The sequence below is a fragment of the Aptenodytes forsteri genome, unplaced genomic scaffold (genome assembly GCF_000699145.1).
Source record: "Aptenodytes forsteri isolate BGI_AS27 unplaced genomic scaffold, ASM69914v1 Scaffold324, whole genome shotgun sequence".
Taxonomy (NCBI): Eukaryota; Metazoa; Chordata; class Aves; order Sphenisciformes; family Spheniscidae; genus Aptenodytes; species Aptenodytes forsteri.
Window position 1 is genome coordinate 1,220,645 of NW_008795485.1, and position 24,384 is coordinate 1,245,028.

At 47.3% G+C, this 24,384-nt stretch overlaps 1 protein-coding gene across 1 annotated transcript in view; it reads left to right on the forward strand.

Annotated features, from left to right (window-relative positions):
* The window catches only part of B3GAT1 (beta-1,3-glucuronyltransferase 1), a 38,586-nt gene extending 16,266 nt beyond the window's left edge, over positions 1-22,320 (forward strand). The window contains exons 2-7 of the mRNA XM_009281291.1: positions 6,346-6,481; positions 6,620-6,766; positions 9,658-10,166; positions 12,787-13,083; positions 20,041-20,156; positions 21,410-22,320. Coding sequence (XP_009279566.1) covers positions 6,655-6,766; positions 9,658-10,166; positions 12,787-13,083; positions 20,041-20,127 — 1,005 coding nt within the window. The 5' untranslated portion in view covers positions 6,346-6,481; positions 6,620-6,654 and the 3' untranslated portion in view covers positions 20,128-20,156; positions 21,410-22,320. The remainder of the gene's footprint in view (positions 1-6,345; positions 6,482-6,619; positions 6,767-9,657; positions 10,167-12,786; positions 13,084-20,040; positions 20,157-21,409) is intronic.
* Positions 22,321-24,384: the final 2,064 nt, after the last annotated feature.

Here is a 24,384-nt window from a genome sequence, read left to right on the forward strand (position 1 = left end):
ATCACCCTCCATCACAGACCCAGTCTGCATTGGCTCAACATTTTTGATTCCCGTGGATGAATCCGGTTCTCCTCTAGCTGGCAGATTGGTAACGGCGGTCTGAAACATTTCTGAATCATTCTCACTCCCTTTCTTGACTTGCAATTCGAGCTTTGCGTTGTACAAATCAGCTGTAGCTCGAGGATGGTGCATTGCCCCTTGCGGCAGCATGCAGCCTTCTGGGAGCCCTGGGCTGCAAAGCCTCTGTCCTTTTCTCCCGTGAGTCGGGAGACTCTGAGGTTGAAGTTCGCACCCCTGATTAAATCCTCGAAGAACAAGCAATTCTGCGTGCTTATTACTCAGTTCTGGCTATGTTCTGCTTAATAACTAAACAGTAATTAGCTCCACAGTTTGGCTACTATACTTATAATAGCCCCCATTAAAGTTACGGGGTTTTTAGGCAGTAATGGCTTACGGAGTAATTAATGAGCAAGAGGCTTTTATTACTACCTTTATTTTTAGCCTGTGCTTTACAAGTCTTTTCTGCCAAATACCAAAATCTTAGACAGAGGCTTGTCGTGAATTTTCTGGTTTGTGCTTAAAAAAAAAAAAAGAAAGAAAGAAAAAAGAAGAACACATTATTTCTCTATTTTTGGCCACAGGAATTATTTTAATTTTTTAAAAGAAGGAAACAAATGCTGGATGAAGAGGTGATGCAAACCATCACCCTCCATCACAGACCCAGTCTGCATTGGCTCAACATTTTTGATTCCCGTGGATGAATCCGGTTCTCCTCTAGCTGGCAGATTGGTAACGGCGGTCTGAAACATTTCTGAATCATTCTCACTCCCTTTCTTGACTTGCAATTCGAGCTTTGCGTTGTACAAATCAGCTGTAGCTCGAGGATGGTGCATTGCCCCTTGCGGCAGCATGCAGCCTTCTGGGAGCCCTGGGCTGCAAAGCCTCTGTCCTTTTCTCCCGTGAGTCGGGAGACTCTGAGGTTGAAGTTCGCACCCCTGATTAAATCCTCGAAGAACAAGCAATTCTGCGTGCTTATTACTCAGTTCTGGCTATGTTCTGCTTAATAACTAAACAGTAATTAGCTCCACAGTTTGGCTACTATACTTATAATAGCCCCCATTAAAGTTACGGGGTTTTTAGGCAGTAATGGCTTACGGAGTAATTAATGAGCAAGAGGCTTTTATTACTACCTTTATTTTTAGCCTGTGCTTTACAAGTCTTTTCTGCCAAATACCAAAATCTTAGACAGAGGCTTGTCGTGCCTGTCCCCTGCCACGCGGTGTGGAAAGGAGCAGGGCTGCGTATGGAGCACCTGGAGCCAGCCACCGGTGTGCCTGCATGCGACCGGGGGGAGCCCAGTGACAGAGCCCTTGTCCCCAGTGTCTGCTGTGCTGTGTGATTGCAAGGGAGAGCAGTAATTGCCCGGTGCCTCAGTTTCCTCATCTGAAAAGTGGGCATGACAGCGCTGCACTCACATGCCCGTAGTCGTCTTCTGTGCGAGACGACTGGCTCAGGTGTGTGAACTTGGATGTAAATTCAAAAGGGTTTGTTGGGTCGCAGGGGTTGTGGTCCAGCTGCTTAGTGGATTGAAGTGGGCTGAGTGGAGGGGCCAGCTCTGGCCTGTGCCACTCCTGCATCATTTTTCAGCAGGGATCAGAACCAGTTGCTGTTGCAAAGGTGAAAGAAACCCTGTGTTTAGGTTTAGGGGATACTTTGCCCAGGGTGAAAAGCTATTAGTGAGAATATACTTTGTATCCTGAAGCATGAGTGTTTATTTTCTTTGTAAAGCTTTTGTTGTAGAATTCGGCTGTGTGTGTTTGTTATTTCCTGGCTGTTTTGTAATACAAGTAAGTGTTTGGTATGTTTGTTTGGGTTTTTTGTGTGTGTTTTTCTTACATCTAGACAATATTTTTACTCCAATGACTTATGTACATATACAAATTCAACTCAAGCAATTCTTTAGTTTAACATGTTCTAAATCACTTCTGTTCAATGTGGGAAAACCAAGGAGTAATGACGCTGGGGCTGATCAGCCCCAAAGGAAGAAAGAAGGTAAAACTGACTATAAACCAGATTGCAGATCAAATCAGTGTTTCCTACGGTGTCAGAGCTGACGCCAATTAACTTGATTTAAAAAAAGAACCTTCAGTGTTTAATAATCCAGCATGTTACTAACACGTGGCTCCAGGATTTATTAAGGCTTTTTTATTAGATGAGTGCCCTTTTAATATTGTCATGCCTTGACACCATTGCCCTCTGCCGGAGGATGTGAAATCTCTTTCACCATGTGGCATAGCCCTTCTGCTTGCAGCATGTCAAAATACATTTCTGCCAAGGAAAGTCTTTCCAAACTATGCAAAACACCTTTGTTTTAGAAGTATTTTAACTCCCAAATCGCTTACATTTGAGCTGGTGATTTGTATCTTTTGCCTGATTTTTCAAAACTGAAAAAAGAAAGTATACTTTCTGTAGTGGAAAATAGAGTTTGATCTTTTTAACTAATTCATGTTTAAATTTCTTCCTCCTCCTTCTTTTCCCTGTGGAGGAGGAGATAGCAGAAGCCTAAAATTGACAATCTGAACAAAGCCAGGTTTTGTTTTGAACGTTTTCAGTGGGAAAAGGAGAGTGGTATTATGATGGGGCAGGGGTAGAGTGAATGCCTTGAAGAGGAGCATAATTTTCCCCAGACTAATTTTTGGCTAGCCTCACTTGTGCAGTAAACAGCAACAAAAAGCATCGTTTGGCTTTGGTAGCGAGGGATTTGTTTGGATGCGGGGAAAGCCCTCTGTCTTGGGCTGTGAAGCTGTGACTTCTCTCACCAGCAGTGTAAAATCGTGGGCGGCCACGTATTCCCTAGCTGATGTTGTTCACAGGAGAAAATGGATTTCACCTTTTGCAGCTTCAACATGTGATGGTGAGGTGGGAGCATGGCTGAGAACTGGCATCACCCTGCACTGAGGCCCTCAATTGCGTGTTGGGAGGCAACACACTTGAAATACTTTGTCTGGATCCAGATTTTGTAGTGCTCACAGCAGCCCCAAGTGAATTCTTATGATGTCCTTCAGTCAGGCTTCTCAGGGTCATCAATAAAATCAAATCGCTTCAGGAATTAACTGTGAGCAAATGTCTTTGCTGCAGAGCAGAGTACATGGTACACCATGGATGCCGACAGGCAGCTCGGTGTGCAGAAGCGTGGGGTCAGCAACTGGGGGTCAGGCTGTGGTTTGTGGCTCCATGTTCTCCCCCAGCCGACCATCGCCATCTGTGATTCAGATCCATACTGGGGTTGTGTCCCTTTGGGCATGTGGAGTGCGCTGTATATAGGGAAGGGAACATTAATTACAGCCACTGCGTGTGGGGTATCTGATTCAAATCTGCAGCCCACAACTGCTGATGCCAATGGAGCTCAGCGTTCAGCCAGCCCCAGGAGGACATGGGGAGGAAGTGTTTCCACGGCAGAGAGCGCTGTCCCCGGGAGCTCTCTGCTGCCAGCCTGAGCAGAGCTGCAAAGCAAAGCCGACAGCTCTCTGCTGGGGCACAAGTGGGCTGTGTTGGCCCTCGGCAGCTGGAGCACCAAAGTGACAGATGATTGACCGGGGAGCTGCTAAATGCTCTGTAGCTAATTAAAAGGAATCGATCCTGAAGAGACCAATGCACAAATTGTTGGAGCCTGCTTGTTTTCCCCTGTGTTGAAAGAGTGGAAATCAGAGTAGCACCCCAGCCCAAAGGTGCCCATTCTCCATCATATGAAGCCCAGGGTCAGCCTGTTCTATGGGAGGACGCTGACAATTTGGGTCTGGACTGGCAGGAGGCAAGGAAAAGGCATCTTTGAGGTAAGAGCACTGTGTTCGGAGGAAGCTGCCCTTGACAAACGGGGCATTTGATGCATGCCAGCCCATTGTGGCAGCTTGCCAGATGCTGTGAATTGACTCTGAGTGGCTCTTTTAGCATGTCATTTCCTCCCACCCCCTCTCCAGTGGCGGAGTCCTTTCCTTGGTGCATTTGCAGCAAAGGCACTTTACCAGGCAAGGTGTTCAGTCTTTTCAGAGCTGCCCCTTACAGCTCTGCCCTACAGGGATGCTCAAGGGACATGTTCTGGCTTTATTAGAGGATTCAGAGGATGCCAGCGCTCAGTGCCCTCTGCTCAGGCACTGACAGCAACTGCAGAGACAGCAAGGATGAGGTCAGATGCTCTTCCCTGAGGGCACTGTGCTTTGGCAGTGCTAGGCCAGCGGGATTTCTCTGGCTCTGAGAACTGGACAGGGATGCAGCAGAAGGCTGATGTTTGCTAAAATAATTCCTCCTCTTCCTCCATGGTTTATTTTGTCTGGATGAGGCTTCTTTCTCCAGTTCTGAAAAAAATAGGGACAAATCTGCATTGCTGGGAGATGCTTCCTTGAAAGTCTGCAGGGTGTCCGGCTGCACAGAGCATACATATCCTTGGGCTGTGAAAAGCTTTTTCCTGCTGGGTCCCTGCACTTGACTGCAGGAAACCCTACTTTCCGTAGAACCAGATGTCTTTGGTTTAGAGGTTTGTTGTTGTTTCCTCTGAAGACCCTTCCAGAAGACTTCCCTCTTATCACCTTCACTAGCTGCAGCTTGCCCCAATCCACCACAACCTCCTTCCATACCACTGGGTCCTTGCATTTCCTAAATGCAGTTTGCCAGCACATCTGCTGATTGCGTCCTCTGACGAGGGTCTCCTGAGTGAGGCTTTGCCGCTGTGCACAGTGCTGGAGAAGGGTGGATGCACATGAGGAGGATGGGTCCCCAGCTCTGTAGATGCTGGCACTGTGATTTCTGCACAGGTTTTTGTATGGGAGGTGGCAGGTCTCTCCCTGGTGAGAGACCTCTGGGTGTGGAACTGTCTGTTTGCTAGAGTTGGCTGGAAATTTTTTGATGAGTTGGGGTTTTGTATGTGTGGAAAAAAAATGGATTCGCTAAAACTTTTGTTGAGGGACATTTACATGTCCCTTTTAAGGACAAAGACCAACCTGTGTTTTCCCTACCCCTTGTTTTCCCTGGTAAATTAATACCTCTGTGATTGAAGTGCTAATTTGGAAGAACCAGGTTCTGTCCAGCAACTTGAATATCCCTTGCTTGCACTTTAAAAGGACAACCCATCAGTTCTTGGAGCCATTTCACTTCAAGTCTTCCACTGGGCTGAGTGCCAGAGGCTGACTGTACAGCCCAGTGGTCAAGGCATGGCCACGGGAAATTCAGATCAATCCAAATTGGGCTAATCAGGGATTTGAACCTGGATCTCTCCATGACTGCCCCATGCAACCAAGAGAAAGCAAGCTCCAAGCGTCTCGGGGAAAACATTTGCAAAGTAGCATCGTATCTACAGGCCAGGCTTGAGGAGCTCCCCTCTGATTTAAGGAGGGGATCTGATAGTTTCCAGGGCACTGCAGTGGCAGTGACTGACCAGCCAGCCAGTGGCTATACAGTGGGAGATCAGTGCTTTTCCCCAGAGCAGACTGCTCCCTGCCTTCGACTGCAGTGTTCTCTGGGCTCTCCCTTATCTGCAGTGCAGCCCTTTTAGCAGTGGGCTAATGCATTCCCCCACATGGGAACAGTGGTACTAAACTGCTACCCATGTTTGCAAACTGTCCACTGTGTGTGTCCCTGCTAAGTGATATACTTTGCTTGCCAAGATACTTGGATAAAATACAGTCTGCTTAAATCTTGTATGTGCTTGTATTGAATCAAACTAAGCCATTGTGGCAGTTCAATATACTCCAGTCGCAACACCTCTGAGATGGAAGAAATGAACCTGAACAGGCCATTGGAAGCCTGAGTTAAAACTGGCTGCATCAAAGATGCCAGCGGGATGGTCTGAGCTGAGGGGATTACAATGACGGGCAAAACGCAGGGTCACTAGCTTCGCTGGAGCTGTATTCCCACGAGCGTAGGTGCAGTCACCCTGAGTGCTCTGCCTGGCAGAGGGAGAGGGCCTGGTGGGTCAGAGCACTTGCTGATGTGTCAGGCAGGTAATGTGGTCATTATGGTCTCTGCTTCCTCCTAGGGGCTTGGGCCTAGCACGTGGTGTTGTGAGCCTTAGCTGGCTTGTGGATGAAGGGTCCTTTTCTGCTGGGGGATGGTTCAGATGCTGTGGCACTGAGCAACTTTTGCTTGGCTGAAGCAAGGGACTTGCTTGACAAGTGGATGCAAAGGAAAGCAAGGCTCTGGACACACAGGAGGCATTTCTCACTGGAGGGGTGGGACGCATTCTGTTGCTTACTGCCCCAGTTTGATTTGCTGCTCTTGAGGAGGATTTGTGAACTCTGTGGAGCAGCTCCCTAGTTCTTATCTCTGCCTACTCACCTTTGCTCTGTGTTGCAGGTTTCCTTCCAAATGAGTCCCTGAAGTTCCTGCTGGCAGCTCCAGCAGTGTCCTGTAGAAGTATCCTCCCGCTCCTGGTCTCAGCAGCCGAGGCCCCTCCAAACCTGCTTCTGCAATGGGTGGGTTGTAAGCACTGGTAAGACCTACGAGTCGTGTCGCCTTCGCTGCTCTCTCCCTCTCTCGCGTTCTCTCTCTCTGTCCTTGCTCCTTCTTGCCCATTTATTTCTGTTCTCCATGTGCTCTGCTATTCTGTCTCTGGGGTTTTCACTGTCAGGTAATGAGGAGCTGTGGGTCCAGTCAGTCTTGGAGATGCCGAAGAGACGAGACATCCTGGCTATCGTGCTGATAGTTCTGCCCTGGACACTACTAATCACCGTCTGGCACCAGAGCACCATTGCTCCACTGCTTGCAGTGCACAAGGGTGAGAGAAATCAAACCAGCCCATGCCAAGTCTGTGCATCCCTCCCTCGTCCTCATCTCCTCTCTCATTTCATTTCTCCATGGCAGCCATGCTCATCTCAGCTCCCAGTCCATGCTCATGCAGAAGCGTCCCCACTTCTGCTGTAGGAACAGCCCAGTGCTTACAGGGTTTCTTCAGAGGCATCAAACTCCAAGCCATGGGATATGCTTACTGCACTTAGAGAGCTCTTTATGGCCTAAAGCCAGAGTACTGAAGGAAGATGCTTTTCTTTGTTCCCTGATGATCCATAAGAGGGGAGTCCCTTCCTGCTGGCCTTTGCAGCATTCTGCACACAAGTTAGTCCAGCAGGAAAGCTGCAAAAAAGAGAGCAGAGGAAACAAAGCTGCCACTTGAGACAGCTGCTCTGGGAGACAGGAGGCAAAGAGCATTTTTTAAGTGTCCTCAGGAAAGCAGCAAACTGGTGCTCTTGCACTTGAAGGAGAAGGCAAGAGCCAGCATCTCACCTGATTGGTGGAGTTACAATGCTATGAGAGAGTCAGCTTCCATGCTACATGTCACACAAAGCATTAAATAGAGCCCTGGCCCAAATCAGATGAATGCGGGAAGTTCTGAGGGATCCTCTCTGGCCAGAAGGGTCCTAGTTTTTCTCCTGTTCTTGGCATAGCAGCAATATCTAAGGGCTGTGAGAGCTCTTGGGGGCTGGAAGAAGCCATGCTGCCTACTGCGGTCTTCATTCTTGGTTCTGCCCTTCTGCTGAGCGCCAGGGCAGGCGGGTCAGCATGGGGAGGCTTGTCTGTGGGGAAGGCAGCCAGCTCATTTTCCCTCTCTGGTCCCTTTCTCTGGGAGATTCTCTCCCCTTTTCATTTTAATGTTTGCACCCATCCTCCGCAGTTGCTTACCCTTTTGCTGAACAGTCTGATGTGCAGTCTGAATTGTCAGAAGTTCAGAGTCTGTACCGAGCAGCTTTACCTTTCCCCCTGGAGGACTGACAGCCACCCATAAGGCTTTGGGTAGTTCTTAAGGGAAAAATGACTGTGATCCCCTCTGGAAGGTGGACAGTGTTTCAGAGGATGAGGGATCTACTGGGCTCTAAAACAGGACTTGAAAGACTACTGAGAATACGCTGTCTGTATACCAGTTTGATTCAATGCCCTAAAAACTAGGAGCTGGTTTTTGTGAATGCCCATGGACACTGAAGTTACAGCACAGAGACTGCTCTGCTCTGACTCAGTCCTGAACTTACCACGAGCTTGGTGAAACACTTCCTCTGCCTCTGCTTCTCTGAGCCCCCAGTGGAAAATGAGTGGTGATAGAGACCAACCTGAAAGCTCTTGGGAGAAATTGTTTTGTTCTTTTAGTGCATTTCTGAGATCCTTTGGTAGCAGGTGCTGAAAAAGAGATGTGCGTCTATACACTAGTGAGCACAGAACGGCAGTGCTTACACATGACAGGATTTACAGCTGAGGGTTTGACCTGCAGGGGTTTGCAAACTGTCTCAAGCACTGTCCTGGCTAATTACATTTGTGTCTGTGTCCAATGCATTTTGCATATTTATTTTTGAATTGATTCCAGTGTTCTCTGCTTTCAGAGAGCTCTGCTATGTGATGCTGATGTGCTTTGCCTTATATATGGCCTGGTACCAACATGTGCAGGACACCTTGTCCCTGTCCCCCTGCCCCTAGATATATACCCTCCCTCTGTCAATGCCATGGAGTACGAGGCCTTCATTTGGTTCAGGGCTGGTATCAAAGTCTATGCTGCTGGAAGAGTAACATGCTATGAAAAAAACATAGGTAGTACCCTGCTGGGTCAGATCTAATGTCTGTCTGTTCCTGTTCTTTCTCATCTGAAGTTCCTGGTAGTAGCTGGTTTTGCAAAATCTATGGCTCAAAGTATTATGTGCCCACTAGAAAGCAGCTTATATCAGGCTTATATCCTGAATGGAGGTGCCCCTTCATCTCTACCAGTTCTAACTGTAGACCGTGGTACTCCTGCTGGTCTATGGTGGTACAAAAGTGTGAAAGTCACACCCTGGAAAAGTGACAGGTGCATGAACATTTTTTTTCCCTTGAGCTGATCATGAACAAGTCTCTCTTTGCAAGGATTTTATATGTTTGGATCAGTGTATCCTATATGTATGCTCCTCATTGTTCACATCCACACTACTGAATGGGCTGCTATGTTCAGAGATTGGTAGGGTCTTTTTGAGGAGAGGTTAGTCAGAGGCAGGTGAAAGTCTCTGCAGGAAAAAACCTACAATTACAGGCTTTAATTTCTACTCTCCATTTCTGGATTTGAAGTGTGTCTTTCCCCACTTCTCTGTGCCCCATCGCAGGCCTGTCAGGAGAGCAGTAGGGTACTGCAGTATCCTGGCCAGACGATGTTGTTGGGGGATCTTCACTGACTCGGTATTTTCCACCAGTTAGTTCCCTGCCTCCCAATCCAGGTGCTCCAGTGCCTGAGTGCAGAGCCATGAGTCCTGTCCCACTGAGCGTGGTGCCCAGAGCACTGGAGCTCTTCAGGAATGACGGTTTGTCAATCCATGTTGCTATTTTCTTTACCTAGATCCAATTGCTGTACAAGCCTGTCTCTTCTGGGTGCCTTTTGAAGTTGCTTATTCTGAGCACTCAGCTGCAGCATTGTCCTGGGCTCTCAGGCCTTGTTTGGTGCTGGTTTTCTAACAGCAGGAACTTCTTTTCTCATGTGTGTTTGTCCCTGATTCCTTTATTTATTTGTGTACTTATTTATTAAAGCCTCCATCCGAGCTTGTTTCCTTTCCTCTGAAACCATGAGGGTGACCTGCTATTAGCAAGCAGCCTGCTGGCTCACTCAGGGGGTGTTGCAGGACTGAGTCCATGCGGCTTTTTCTTCTCTCTCATACCCTTGCTCAGATGATGGTGGTGACTCCCGGCGTGATCTCGCTGCAGGCTTGGACTCCAAGGAATACTGCTTGTCGGACCGGGACATTGTGGAGGTGGTGAGGACAGAATATGTTTATACCCGCCCACCCCCGTGGTCAGACACCCTTCCCACCATCCACGTCATTACACCCACCTACAGCCGGCCCGTACAGAAGGCAGAGCTGACGCGCCTGGCCAACACCCTCCTGCACGTGCCAAACCTGCACTGGATCCTGGTGGAGGACTCACAGCGGCGCACGCCTCTCATCACCCGGCTGCTGCGGGACACGGGGCTGAACTACACCCACCTGAATGTGGAGACACCCCGCAACTACAAGCTGCGGGGAGACATGAGGGATCCCCGCATTCCCCGGGGGACCATGCAGAGGAACCTTGCCCTGAGATGGCTGAGAGAGACCTTTAACAAAAATAACAGCCAGCCTGGGATTGTTTACTTTGCCGATGATGATAACACCTACAGCCTGGAGCTCTTTGAGGAGGTAAGACCCTGCTGGGGGGCTCCCAACTGGCTGAACACAGCAGATTAGCACGTGGGGTGTAAAAGATGCTGTGTACTGAGCTGAGGAGATGCTGTGTACATCCCCTCCTGAGCTCTGGATCAGTCTTGTCTGTATAGTGGTCCCACTGCAGCTGTCCTGAAGTTTTCTCTGGGGCTTGGTTACGGCGCTGCAAAGTGTGTGTTTCCCAGTGTCAAAGGCATCCTGTGCGAAGTAACGGGAACCCCAGTTTATCCTGTGGCATGTGATCAGGAGGCAGATAGTTTGTACTGTAAAGGAAGCTAATGAGGAGCTGCCTTCCCCTATGGGGAGCCTTGTTAGGGTTGGAACATTGCCTGCTGTCCAACATGCCTGTGCAGAAGCACGTGCCTACCAGAAGAGACCTCGGCCATCCTCCTTCCATGCCCCACCCTGGAGCAGATTTCCAGCTGGTTCCTGATCTGATGTTATCCACTTTTCTTCTCCATCACCCCTATGTATTGCACTTGGCTGTCTGTTAATTCATGTTTGTTCTTGTTTGAGGAGTCCGTGGGGTTTCTCTTCCTTGCTTGCTGTTTGCATTTGTTTGCTCTCATCCCAGTGTGTCCACTGGTTAAATTCTGTAGCTGTGAAGAAGCTGGTGCCTGCTCTGCACAGATCCCCAGCTGAGGTAGCAGTGCCCTTTCAGAGTTATGCCTGAATGGTGTCAGCAGTCATAGACTTGCAGGACATCTTGTTCAGAGATGCTCTATGTGGTTGTCTCTGGGTTGCCGCACATGCGAGGAGCATGCGTTTGTCAGTGCTTGCTTCTCCTCCCAGAAAAGCAGAGCCCTTCGCGCGCTGCCTTGGAGAGGGCCATCTCTCTGCTGGGAGATCTGTGCAGCACTCCCCTCTGGAGCTCTTCCTCTTGCAGCATCATGGGACGGATGGTCTCTCATGCTGTTGTAAGTAGATGATGGGGCTGAGATCTTAGCCTGGAAGTTTGCGGCTCCAGGAACTGTGATGGCAGGCTGAATTTCAGCATGTCCTGACAGTCTTGTCGGGCTTGAGTAGGGGAAGGTTCCCACATGCTTTCCCACCTTTGCTGTTTGTTCCACTCCTGCTGGGGCTCTAAATGAACTCCTGAGCCTTTCCCTGTCTGCAGGTATGCAATGGTCTCACAGTGCCAGGTACACTGTACCTCACCTGGCTTCCAGCTCAGAAATGACTTGTTCCCTTGCTCTCCTGAGGCCGAGCTCTTGCAGCAAGGGACAAGAAAGGAGGATTGCCTCCTTCCCCACCAGTTGCCAGTTTTCATACCAGGGATCTCCTATTTATTTCCTCCATACATGCCCCCTTTCCCCTCCCTGATGGCTTTCACTTTAGCTTGGATAGCCACAGGAATATACACGCTTTTAAAGCTGAAAGCAAATTCAGACTGAATGTCTTTCTTCCACAGTCCCCTTTGAGGCTGGCTCTGGCAGCATCCTGAGACAGACACCACACATTAATAAAGCAGAAAGGGTTCCTTCCTTCACCCGTGTGCTTTGCTCTTAGAGGCTTCTCCTCTCTGATCTGTAGCTGCAGTTAAGGTCACATGGAGCCAATGAAATGTGCTGTGAAATGCAGAAGACACGCACTATTGTTCCCTGTGGACAGGGGCTGCTGTTAGCATGTGTATAATGCAGAAGGGCAAGTGCCAGAGCTCTTCTGGTCTCGTTTGCAGTAATTAGCAGTGATGAGATTAGCTCTGGGAGATCCCTGATCTAAGAGACCGGGCTGAGAGCAGAACGCGAGGCCGAGCCTGCCAGCAGAGCAGGACAGGGCTCTGGGAGGGTGAGCGGGCAGACTGGCATTCAAACCATCTGCATTGGCAAGTGCAGGCATCTGAAGTGTCCCCTGATGGCTCCTATCTATTTCTGTTGACTCTACAGGGAGTAGAGGCATCCAGCGTTGTTCCGCTGGGTAGCAGGAGCAGCTACAAAGCACCGTCCTGCGTGCTGGGAGTTTCTGGAGAGGCTGCGCTTCTCAGCTGTCCCTGAGGTTGTGGGCTACAGCTGCAGTGCCTCACTCTAAAGATGCTTTTAGCCTTACTGTGGCTCATAGGTTGAGATTGCAGCTCAAACTCCTTAGCTTTCAGAGAAAGCACCTTTCTTCCTACATAGGCCATTCCTGCATTTCCAGGTGGCCTTGGGCAAGGTGCTTCCCTCCTCTGTGTCCTGGTTTCCCCAGCTGTCCATGTGGAGGACTGATGCCCCACAGCTCTAAAGGCCTTTGGACAAAAAACCACTCTGAATCTCGGTTACGTTTATTATTGGCAGCTTTGTTTTTAGTGCTGAACTCATGCTTGGTTCCGTGGCTATCCATTACTATTGCTATTGTTAGTTGCCACTTTCCAAAGCACTTTGCTTCTCCAGAGCCAGGGTGTTCATCCTTGTACAGGTGAGTAATGAGCTCTGTGGCCACAGAGGGTGCCTGGGAGCCTAACCCAGGCCCTTAGCTCTAGGGTTTGTGCTGAAGCTCAGGGGCATTCGTCTCCTGCAGGACAGCGAGCAAGGTGGGGTGCTGGTTTGTGTATTGGAAGTCGCATGCAGCTGATCCTTCTGTGTGCATCCACCATACCCTTCTCTTTCCTTGCCTCCAGATGCGCAGCACCAGAAAGGTGTCAGTGTGGCCAGTAGCCTTCGTCGGTGGCTTGCGCTATGAGTCACCCAAAGTGAACGCTGCAGGGAAGGTCTATGGCTGGAAAACTGTGTTTGACCCCCATCGCCCCTTTGCTATAGACATGGCGGGGTTTGCTGTGAACCTCAGACTGATTCTCCAGCGATCTCAGGCTTACTTCAAACTGCGAGGAGTGAAGGGAGGCTACCAAGAGAGCAGTCTGCTCCGGGAACTAGTGACCTTGAATGACCTTGAGCCGAAAGCTGCCAATTGCACTAAGGTATGGTCTCTTTCTCATATGTGGGCTGTAAGGATCCAGAGGTAGGAGAAAGCCCATTCAGCCCCATCATTCAGTTACTTGTCCTCTGCATTTGAAGAGAGCACACCCCCGTTGCAAGGGAGCTGGGAATGGGTGATTATGTATTAAAATGTGTAGAAGGCAGTTATCTTTTTTGGTTGCAGGCTGCTAGCGGTTGCCGTAGGCAAACACTTGAAATATGGAGTCTTCTCTCCCCTGTAACTGTTCCTCTTTCTTATAGTACCTCTAGAAAATATTATTTTCAAGATGGGCTTATCTGTGGCCTTGCTAATCCTCTGGGGCAGGGAACTCCATAGGTGAAATGTATGTCAGTTGCTTTATGTAAATTCCTGAGGGGAGCTTTCGAGTACTGGTACTCCTGTGATAAGCCAGCATCATATGAGATTTGGCCCTCTGGAACCCATCCGAACTGTAACCCAGGAGTACCAGCCATGGTGTTTCCTGGCTGCAGGGAAAGACTGTTCACACAATCACTGCCTTATTGCAAAGTTGCCTTCTCCCTCTTGACGTCTATGCAATATCGCTGTAGTTGCCCACAATAACCTGGATCTTTCTGTGCCAGAGATGTGTAGAAATGTTTCAATGCATGGGATATTGCTCTGAGCTCTAGGAAGCTTCCATAAAGCTTCATTTGGGGGGGGGATTTTACTGCTGTCACATGACTGCTAATTATTTGACTGTACACATTGCCTAGGAGCCACCAGGTCATGGAGCAGGACCCCTCTGTGCTAAATAACACAGAAACTCAGAACACAATGACGGTTCTTGCCCTAAAGACTTCCCAGTCTAAGATGAGAAACAACAGATGGATATCTATCTGGAATGACAGGGGAGCGTGCGAGATACAATGAGACAATGTTGGTTAGTGTGACAGGCATCAATCATAGCACATCAGCAATGGAGGTGCTCTCAAGTGCTTTTGAAAGCTTTGTGAGTGGGTCCACTGAGCACCGCAGGTGTGGAGGGGGTCCCTCTGAGATTACAGTCCCCTGTGTAGCACTGTCATGCCTTTGTCTGTAATAGGAACCAGCCAGTCTGATTTAGGGAGTCTTTATCACTTAATTATCCCAGGAGGATTATTCTTTTTTTGCAAATAAGCTGTTAACTGCCAAAAGACCCAGTGTTGGATCCAGGTCTTCATCCCTTTTTGGGATAGGAAAAAATTTTGAATAATACCTTTTGTCTCTGCTTTCCATCTGCACTGCTCCACAGCCCCCAGCTGCGGAAAAAACAGGGATCTCAATGTTTAGCAGCGCTCAGGCAAGGAGTCCAGGAATAAGGAAGAGGAGCTGAGGGGGAGGAGCAACTTTGTCTATTATCTGATACCTGCTGTGCCTCATTTTTTAAATCTACATTTCTGTGGTTATGGCTGTCCAGCACTGGAATAAATAACACAGATGGTCTCCCAAGGGTGGGAAAAGAGATTGGATTAAAATTAGATCTCTCTTGGGCACTGCGTGCCCTGCTAGCTAACAAGAAAGCACTGGCTGGAAATAAGTGTGTTTCCAACAGGCCAGGGGAGATGCATAGGTTGCTTTTAGTCTGGTGTACAGAAGATTAGGGGTGTTTACGCCATGGCCAGTTATGCAATCTTTGGTATATTGTCCCTGCTGTAAATAACTATTGGAAAGAAGCTGTGTTAAAAGGCTGGGGATAGGAAATGACAATTGTGGAGGAACACATGGAGGAAGGAGAGGAAGGAAAAGGTTGTTTCCAGGCAGGAGGAAAAAAATGATGCTGTCAGACAGGCTGCCGTGTCAGTGTTGTCACACAAGAGCTGCAGGTCAGAGGTGGAGAGGAAGCAGGAATCACTGGCCAGGATTTGAAGCAGACTGCATTTCTTTTTTTGGCTAGGCTGTGGGGATCTTACAAGGGTCCTTGTTGTGAACTGAATGCTGTCTGCTCCTGGCAAACTCTGAGTGCAGCTTTGCAGGTTGAGCTTTGCCTTTCTGCTTTTAGCTGATGCCAGCATCCTCCATTTCCCAATTGCTGTTTTGCTCACCCGTTTGACGAGGAGGAGAGTCCAGACAAGCAGCAGAGAAGGACAAAAGTAGGCTATGGTTTGGGGTCCTCTTGCCCCGAGATCAAAGCACAGACTTCTTTCTCACTGTGCTAGTGTGCTCCCAGCAGTTGTCATGGTTTGCTTCTGTTAAGCATAACCATACTCCTGCTTTGCAGTGAGATTTACATTAAAAATTATGATGTGCTCAGATACAGTCATTAAGGAGGGATCAGAGAAGTATGTAAGATAAGCATAGACATCTGTTCTCCAAAAATACTGCCTTTCCTGTGTGCAGTGCTGGTATTTGTAATATTTATCAGAATTCAGCCCACAAATGCACACTCCTGCAGAAGGCCAAAGACATATATCCTGCTTATTTTCTTTGATTTGGGAACTGCCCAAAATGAAGGAGAGAATTAAGGAAGTCAATGTTAATTGCTGAGGAGAAAGGAGAGAGTTATCCCTCCTTATCAGGAGGGAAGGGTAGGTTTATACTGGAGTTGTAAGGAAACAAGGCTTTGCAAGCGTGCTACGTATTTCTGTGTTCTGCTGCTTCTGCATTTCCCCCCACACACCCCCAAAGCAAGCCATACTCTCTTCAATCCACTGACGCAGGATAGAGGTCTGAGATTCTGTATTCCCATAAGGTTGATGTAACTGGGACATATTCTGCTCCCCATTTTCTATTAACACCTGAGGAAACATGCTGCAGTGTGCTCAACCAGGGAGCCCTTAAAGGAGAGAGACTTTGAGTGGCCCCAGCTATTGAAAAAGCCGCAGCTCGGGCTGGCACAAGAGGACAGACCACAAAATACAAGGTCATTGGAAATGAGGCTGCTTCTGGAGCTGCTTGTTTCTCCAGGGAGATAGGCATAGGTACGTTTTGTTGGGTGAGACAGGCTTTTGTGCACTTGGGTGGTCTCAGTAGCAATTCACTGGGATTGAAGTGGTGGCTAAAAGTAGTAATTCCTCCTCTCTCCTTATCTCTTGGCTGAGTCAGATCTGAGATTAAATCTGCAGGTTAGCAGCTCAGTGTTTAGGTGGATATTGTGAAAGGGAATCGGCTGGCAGCTTTGCACTGGACCGGGAATGGCTGTCTCTGAGCCTTAAGAGGCAGGGTGCGTGTGGGCACTGTTAAGTGCCACAGTCGGTATAACCGGTTGCTGTCAGACACAGGCTAGAGAACAGAGAGCAAAGAGAGCTCTCCCAGCAGTACCTGAACCACACACCAACACTGTGGCTACCGTGGGTCTTGGAACTGGCTCTGGGAGGGGAGTAACTCCTTGTGCATATGGAGGAGACCAAGCCTTTGGGCCCAGCAGCAGCCAGGAAATTGCACAGCAAGAGGAGACCAGAACCAGCTGCTTTGTGATGTCACAGATCTAAAATAGCTAAAACTGGCTCAGAATGGGCAGAAGAGAGGGTAAACGTCAGCCTAAGGCAAGAAGGCTTGAAAAGGAGTATTTCGCTTCCTCCTGATTTTATTCTGTGGTGCTACATACAGCAGGCAGGGGAATCGGCTTCACGAGCTCTTTGTTTTCTTTGCCTTTCAGCGGCTGAGCAGCAGGGTACGGATGGAGCAGATCTGTCCTCTTTTGGGTTAGATTGTTCCTGAGACTGGGCTCCTCTTTTCGTGTGTGTTTGTGACCAGTGGTTTGCGGTGAGCGTTCTGTGTCCTGGCTGCTATGTGACAGCACTTTGTTGGTTAAGCTTCACACGCACACCAGTGAAGACACCAGTGCTCAAGCTGTTGATTTTTACGACAGACACACAGAACTTGGAGGGTTCTTTTGGCCTTGTCTTGTCCTGATTAGTCACCATAACTGCTCTGCCAATGCCATCCCCTGTACCACAGCTGAAAGCTGTGATTTACATCAGAGTAGTTCGGGTTTTGCAGCACTGTCTGCCTGCACTGCTCCACGGTGGACCTTCAGATCTGTGCTGCAGCTGCAATAGCTTAAATTAGACCGCTGTAACCCTTTCTTCTCTTGTGGTCTTGTATGTTTTGCCTATAATACCCATCACAAAGCACAAATCTTCAAGTTGGTGTAATTGCACAGTTGAAGATTACTGTTTGAGCTCTGGCTCATTTGATAGCAGTGGCCACAATTCTCTCGACATATGAGAAAAGAAAGAGAATGGAGAAGCAATCTTTATTTTTTATACCCATGGATGTGCTTTTGGGAGAAGAGGGCCTCCACGATGCCTAAGAAATCCTGTAGAAATTTGGTTTAGCACAAGCTGAGAGGAAGCAAATCTGTCGTTTCAGCTTGGTGTCTCTTTTTCTTTACGTTCTATAGTCTCCAATTCAAATAACAATTACTGAAACCCTCCACAGAGGGTCTGTATGCTTGAAATCCTGTGACCCCCTCCAATTGGAGGTGGACTTGCCCGTTTGCTTTTTAATTTCCTGTTAGAAGGCAATGAAGAAGGCTGCTATGGAGATGAATCCTTGTAATCTCTTAGATCTGTTTTGAGTCCTCTGATTCTGAATGGCAAGGCTGTAAATGATTGGAAGCGCTTTGCAGTAGTAGAGATTTTTAAAGGGGACTCCTCAGGTGACCTGTATGAAACCACTGTTCAGGGGAAGTCAGATACTTGGTCCCCCTCACTGCTTACTCCCTTGCAAGCTGTACTTTTTGCACAAGCCAGAGCTTCCTTGAGGCATAAAACAAACACACTGCTTGTGGAAAAAATCAAGCAATTGGCTGACAGGAAAAGCAGGTGTTTCTGTACTAAACGGTGATCTCCCTCCCACATTAAAGAACACAGCATGAAAAATGGTAGAAGCTGCTGTATCAAGCCTCAAACTCTGAAAATTGGTCCATTTTAGTTAATTTAATATAACTGTCTTTTTTGGCACTTGGCTTTAATAATGCAAAAGTGGGATCCAGTTTAAAGAAAAGCTAATAATGTGTAGTTGTGGTCTTCTGTTTATGGAGTATGTGGTTAGAGCTGTTTAAGTGTGAGTCCCGTTCCTGGCAGAGTGCAGCCCTTGGCCATCAGCAGGGTTGAGTGTTTATGTGTCAGAAGTGGAGGGAGCTCTTATCTGTCTCTGCTGGAAAGCAGAATTGGCTACAAGATTTTTCTAGCACCTGGACTGCATTAAGGTTTATCCATTCTGTTTGTTGGATGAGGAGCCCGTAGGTGATGCTTGCATAGCACTGAGAGCCACTTGTACAGACCTGTTTGGTTTTGCCTTTTTATAGGAAAGTTAATGCAGTAATTGCAGCAGCGTTGCTGCAGTGGGTGAGCAGGACTATAATAAAGGCTAATTTTGATGAGCAGGCTCTGAAGTGGTTGTGGGGGAGCGATGAAATGGTTTTTTGGACCGACTCCAGACAGCAGTTGGTCTCTACTGCCTTATTATTAGCAGGCAAGATTTAAGCCCCACACAGGAGGTGACTGCTCACATCAGAGACAAATACGGTCAAACAGCTTCTTGGGAAGGTGGGGGTGCTCCTGTTTAACCAGAAGGGTTTGAAAAGTGCTTTCTTCATCCTTTAGAAACAGAACGTGCCCTTGTTTTTCAGAAAAGCAGGCACTGGGTATGAAATGGTTTGCAGATGCTTGGATTAAATGTGCAGAGTATTGTCATAGCAACAAGAGGGAAACCCCCGCAAGGTAGGAAATACCAGTGCGAACAGGTGAAGGGAAGTAGGAAACTGTAGCTCTGAAGAGTTAAAGCTGCTCCCAGCAATCCAGGTTCTAGGAGCAAAGCAGTAAGTATAATTGAGTCTAGTGAAGGGAGAGTATTTTAAACAGCTTCCAGAACTGTCTGTGCCAGCAGTATAGCACAGCTAGTAGAAACTATTTACCTGTAATACTCCCCCCTGCCTCCAAAAATGTTAGACCACCTCTGCAATTTATATTTTTTCCAGTACTCCTCCACAGATGTTGATCTGTATTAAACTTTGCTGCTAAGACTGAGGGAAGCTTTTAGTAGAAGCTTCAGTTCTGTTTTAAGCAAGTTGGAGAGGGGCTTTAAAGTGATGCAATGTATTGTACCTGGTGCAGAATAGTGGATGGCAGTGTGGGGCCAGCATTTCAAAGGAAATGTGTATGGGGCTTTTGAGGTGATACGGTAGACTCTTGCTGGGTTATGAAAGGGCTGTGTACAGCCCAGAGCAGGTGGGAGGAAGGGAGTGTTCTGTAACTAGTTCCTGCATCTTGCAGCTCTGAGACAGCAGAGGTTGCAACAGAGAGCCGGAGCAGCAGTAAGTACTTCTCAGATCAGTGTCACTCTCACATCTTTTCAGGGTCTTAGAAGAATTTAAAAGTCGAAAAGAAGTGATAGCGAGGTTAGAGAGCAGACTAATGTCTTCCCTCCAATAATGGATTTTCAGAGATGCACTGAAAAATCCATTTTAATACTTCACACAACCAAAGGCAACGGTGACAACTGAAGCAGCTGGTGATACTCAGTATAACTGCCTCTTCCCTCTAATGCGCGAGTCACAATGATGTCACCTGAAGTGGCAAGAATTTGCATTTCCACTCTGAGCCTAGCAAATAACTCCACACTGGCCAAGGATGTAGTAACATGATAACCAAGAACCAGAGTAAGGAACTTGGTCTATGGGGAAACATGCATGTGATTCTCCGGTTATGAAGGAACTGCCTTACATCATTGAAAAGGTTGATGAGCCTTTCGAGGAAGATGGTTGATAACAACATGGAAGGAGCAGGTTAATGTCCCAAGACAGTACACTGTAAAATGGGTAATTTCTGTGCGCTGTGCGTTTTGGATAGCAGTAGGCCTGCCTAAATGAAGTTTTATGCAAACCTTCTTTCAGCTGTGAATGCACCATTAGGCTCCAGGGTAGATGGTTAAATTGCACTATTGATTTAATGTGCAAGAATATTTGTTAGTGCAGTGAAGAGATGCAGCTAATGACTTCTGTTGGCTTCTTCAGATTTTAGTCTGGCATACGAGGACAGAAAAGCCTGTGCTGGTGAATGAGGGGAAGAAAGGATTCACAGATCCCAATGTGGAAATCTGACTGCATGGCTGAGTGGAGACCAACACCTGGTAAGAGTTCACATTTTTGAGCAGTAATGAGAAGCAACAGTAAAAAAGGAAAATACTAGACAATGACAGGAAAAAGACAAGAGCTCTTTTAAATCTGCTTTTTAATTTCCATTTTTCACATCTCTGACCTTCCCTTACTGCAAAACTTCTTGAGACCATTAGTTAATCTCTCTTTTTTTATCTTTAAAACAAGCTGCTGAAGGGGAAATACCGGGTGAGAGGTTGGGGGGGAGAAATCCAGGGAGTGAGAGCTTAGGCAGAAGTTACATTGTTAAAAAACCAAACCCGTGTCTAAACAGGAAGATTGCCTTATTAACTGTACTGAAATAGCTAAAGCACAAGGCTGAAGGCTGTAGCTTCATCCACCTGCAAACACCTGAGGAAAGCTAAGGCAATATCAGTGAAAGCATTTTTAAGTCAGGCAGAAGCTTTCACTGCGGGAAGAATTTAATTTATATCCACATCAGAGCCACACAAAGTCAGTGACAAGTAAGGGAGGGTGTGGATTAAACCCCACATGAGGTATTTGTTTACCTAAGGTGAGCACGTAGTGTCTTCTTCTGTGGAACACGCACATTGATGGCTGACTTCCTGCTCATTTGTTCATGCCCTGGCTTCTCACCTTTAATTACCTGAGCATCCTGGTGCATTTAGTCTTCTGTATTTCCAGAGTGCACTCTGCAGTTGGTTTGCTAGAGTGAAGGATGGGCTATTTGCTTATATCTGCATCCAGACTATGTTGCTGCTCTTCATCATTATGGGGAAAAAAATCACATTATGGGGAAAAAAAGTCACAACTCCCTTTAACTGGAGTGTAGAACCAGGCCTGGAGGGGAGAGAAGGTTGCTGCTTGTTCTCTTTTCCTCTCGAATACAGAGAAGTAAAAGCAGCAAAGGGGTAGATTTGCTCAGCAGCAGTGTATTTTTAACAGTAATGAGCTCTCTCATAGCACATTCCCTCGGGCTAACTGGATGGAGCCCTGCCTGCTGCAGTGGCCTGCCTTTGCGGCCCATTGGCAGGACAGCAGAGGAAAGCCTGCACTGCATATTATCTGCGCTATATATAGCAGTTTTGCAGAGAGGCCATAGCTCTTCAGTGCTGTCACAACTGCTTTTCACCAACACCCAGTTGCCTAGCAGCAATACTCACCAGACCTGCAATCTGAGATGGGTTTTGGGATAGTTCCAAGGGGTGGCAGCTAACTGCAGCGAGGCAAAAGGGTAATATACATGCTGGTTGTGTCTCTGTTGCAGAGGATTTCTTCATGCACAGCCTGCAAGGTTCCTCTCCACAGCATACAGCCAGCCAGACGTGCAGTAGCCAGGACCTCTGCTGACTTCCAAGAGTTTTAGCGTACTGAAAACAAGCAACACTGCATACATAAACTACCCGGATTCCCCTGCCCTTCCTCCTGGACTCTGAGCAGAACCAGACACTCTGGAGGTGGAGAAAAAGCACAGAAAATACAGGACTGACGTCAACTTTAGTACAAGACCAGCTGCCTCGTGAGATGCTCGGTTTGGGAGAAGTGCATGCAGGGCATGATGCACTGAAGACATGGCCCAGCTGGAACGGTAGTCTAGACTGAGGGGGCTGTTTTACAGGACCTGAAAGCAAGGGTGAGAATGCCCACAGGAGTGTGTTGGCCCCTGATGACTTGTTTTTCCTGAGACACACGTACCTTGTGGCTATGTGTGCAACAGCCTAAGCAGCTCTCTGTTCATGGAGGGGACAGCTGCCTTCTGAGATGGCACCTTAGCCCTTAATTTTAAACCTACTTTAATCAGTGTTTATTACGCTGCACAAGACAGGAAGGTTTTGGGGGAGGGGGAGAAGCAAGGCAGGTTAGAACAAACCCATTAAGTATCTCTGTTCTATTTGTATTCCCCCTCCTTTCCCTTCATTAGTTTCATGGTTTGGAGGGCACTCTGACATACCTCTGTGTTCCTGGATGGAGTTATGTTTACAGCATGTGGTTCTCTATTCATCCATGCTAAAATAATTGGAAGTGGGTTTTAATGAGATTGTTGTGGCCGTACACCATACTACTTCATCCAGGCTCAGATCTTGGTTCTGTTTAGCTCTAATTTGGTTCATGTGAGCATTAGGTGTGGGATTCTCTGAAGGGTGCTCCTACATAAAGCCAAATTTCCACTCTTAAAAAATAAAGTTAACTCCTTAAAACTAGGGATTGGATGATAAAAGCTGGTTTTAGTGCATTTACCATTCTACTGGAACGTATCCTTCAGCCCTAGCCCCTTTTTCAGGGCCATGCCACACTACTGCAGAGCTACTGGCGTGAAAAGCCACGCTGAAGCAGTTCAAGAGTTAACTTCTGATGGATAGAGCAGCACCCTTGTAAAGGGGATCCTGTGCTTAGTGCTCTGTTTCTTCAGCTCCTGGCTTGAGGTAGGTTGAAAAACTATCTATGTAGAACATTAGTCGCCTCTTCCCTGTTCTGTAACATCAAAGGACCTGAGATAGCATTGATGAAAGGGTGTTCTCTGATGAAACTGTATTTTGCTTCTCAGTGAGAGACACAGGACTGAGCAATGCAGAAGAGGAACCTGGGTGCTACTACCTTGGTTGACTCTGTATTTGAGATTGACAAACTTGCTGAGGAAGAAATTGAGGTACAACATACCCCTTCTCCCCACCTCCAGCCCCTTTAAAAAAACCCAAAACTTACCTCCCCCTTCATAGTTGTTGTCAAACCTTTGATCAACCCCACTGTCCCAATTCTTTCAAAAAGGTCTGAAGCACAATTTTACCTTTGAATTGAGGGAAAATGTAATCCTGGAAATAGACTTGGTTATTTTTAGCCCTAACACATAGAACTATTAAAATGCTATAGATTTGATTGTTAGCTTCACAGTGCAGAAGTCTCCCCTTGGACTAATGACATCATTGTGTATTTCCTAATATTTAAAAAAAAAAATATTTTTTTGTAAGTTATTTTCTCCCACTGTATATCAAAACCATTGGGGAAAAGTTGCATTCTTTAGTTCCCAGTCACAGAAGCCTTGCTACGTAGCCTTTACAAAAACGTTCCTTTAGATGCATTGGCTGAAGCGCTACTTGGGTAGAAAGCATTTGATACTACTGGCTGCTGGCTGTTCTATGGGAACGGGTATCGTTATCTTGTATTAAAACAGTAGCTCTCTGCACTCAAGCAGATTTATTCTGTTATTGTACTAGCCTTCCAAGTTCACTTCAGTCTGCAAACCCTAGAGTGGAAAGGGGCATTTTTGAAGGACTACAAAGTTTTCATACCATTTAAATAGTTTCCAACTGATGTCCTCTCCTAGCTGCATGTTTTGTTTCACTAATCTTAATTCCAGTCCCTGCGGGGTTGCAACCTTCCCTCCTTGGAAGGAAATAACTTTCAGAAAAATGCAAAGGATCGAGTCCTGAACACAACCCTGCATATACTCTCCACTCTCCTCAAAGTTGGTCACACGAGCCTGGGCCCTTCCAACTTGCAGAGAGGCTACCGTGGTCCTCGGGAGCAGAGATACGTATGTTCAGTAAGACCAGCTCTGGCCAGGATGGAGTGTATTACAGCTGCACTGTCTGTTCTCAGTTTTAAACAAACTGTATTTAAATTTGTTAAATAAAATTACCGTTTCTAAGAGCCAGAATACCCCGCAACTCCATTATCAGAGACAGTGCACATGTTTGGTGTTTCTCTCATAGCCTGAATCCTCTGGTTACTGGAACAGAAAGCAGGGGCTGAGCGACTTCTCGGACATTCTGAACAGATTCGCAGCTTGAATTTGATCTCTTCCTCTCCCTAAAAAGATGGCAGCTCCTCAGTGACTGCGGAGCTGGTGAGTTAAAAAAACATGTTTTCCTAAATCCTGTGTTTCTGTTTTGAGGGACAAAAAGAAAAAAGAAAACGGGACCCGAGATCCCAAGATTTCACAGCAGGTTTAACTAGAAAGTATGGATATGCTCGCCCATTTGCAACTATGTATGCAACCCCTTTACTTCTTCCCCAACCAAAATCTGATCTCCGCTCATTTTACAAGGGGGAATTTCATCTTCAGGTGCTTCACAGTGAGAGCAGGGGTGGAGGGCTGACTGGAAAGCTAACTTGTCCTTTTCTTCTCCTGCACCTCCTCCTTAGAAGTTCTCACTCCTGCCTGGCCTGAAACATAATGATGTATTTGATAGAGGACAAAACACATTTCACTTTTTAAAACTTTCTTTTTTCCTTTTTGAGAGA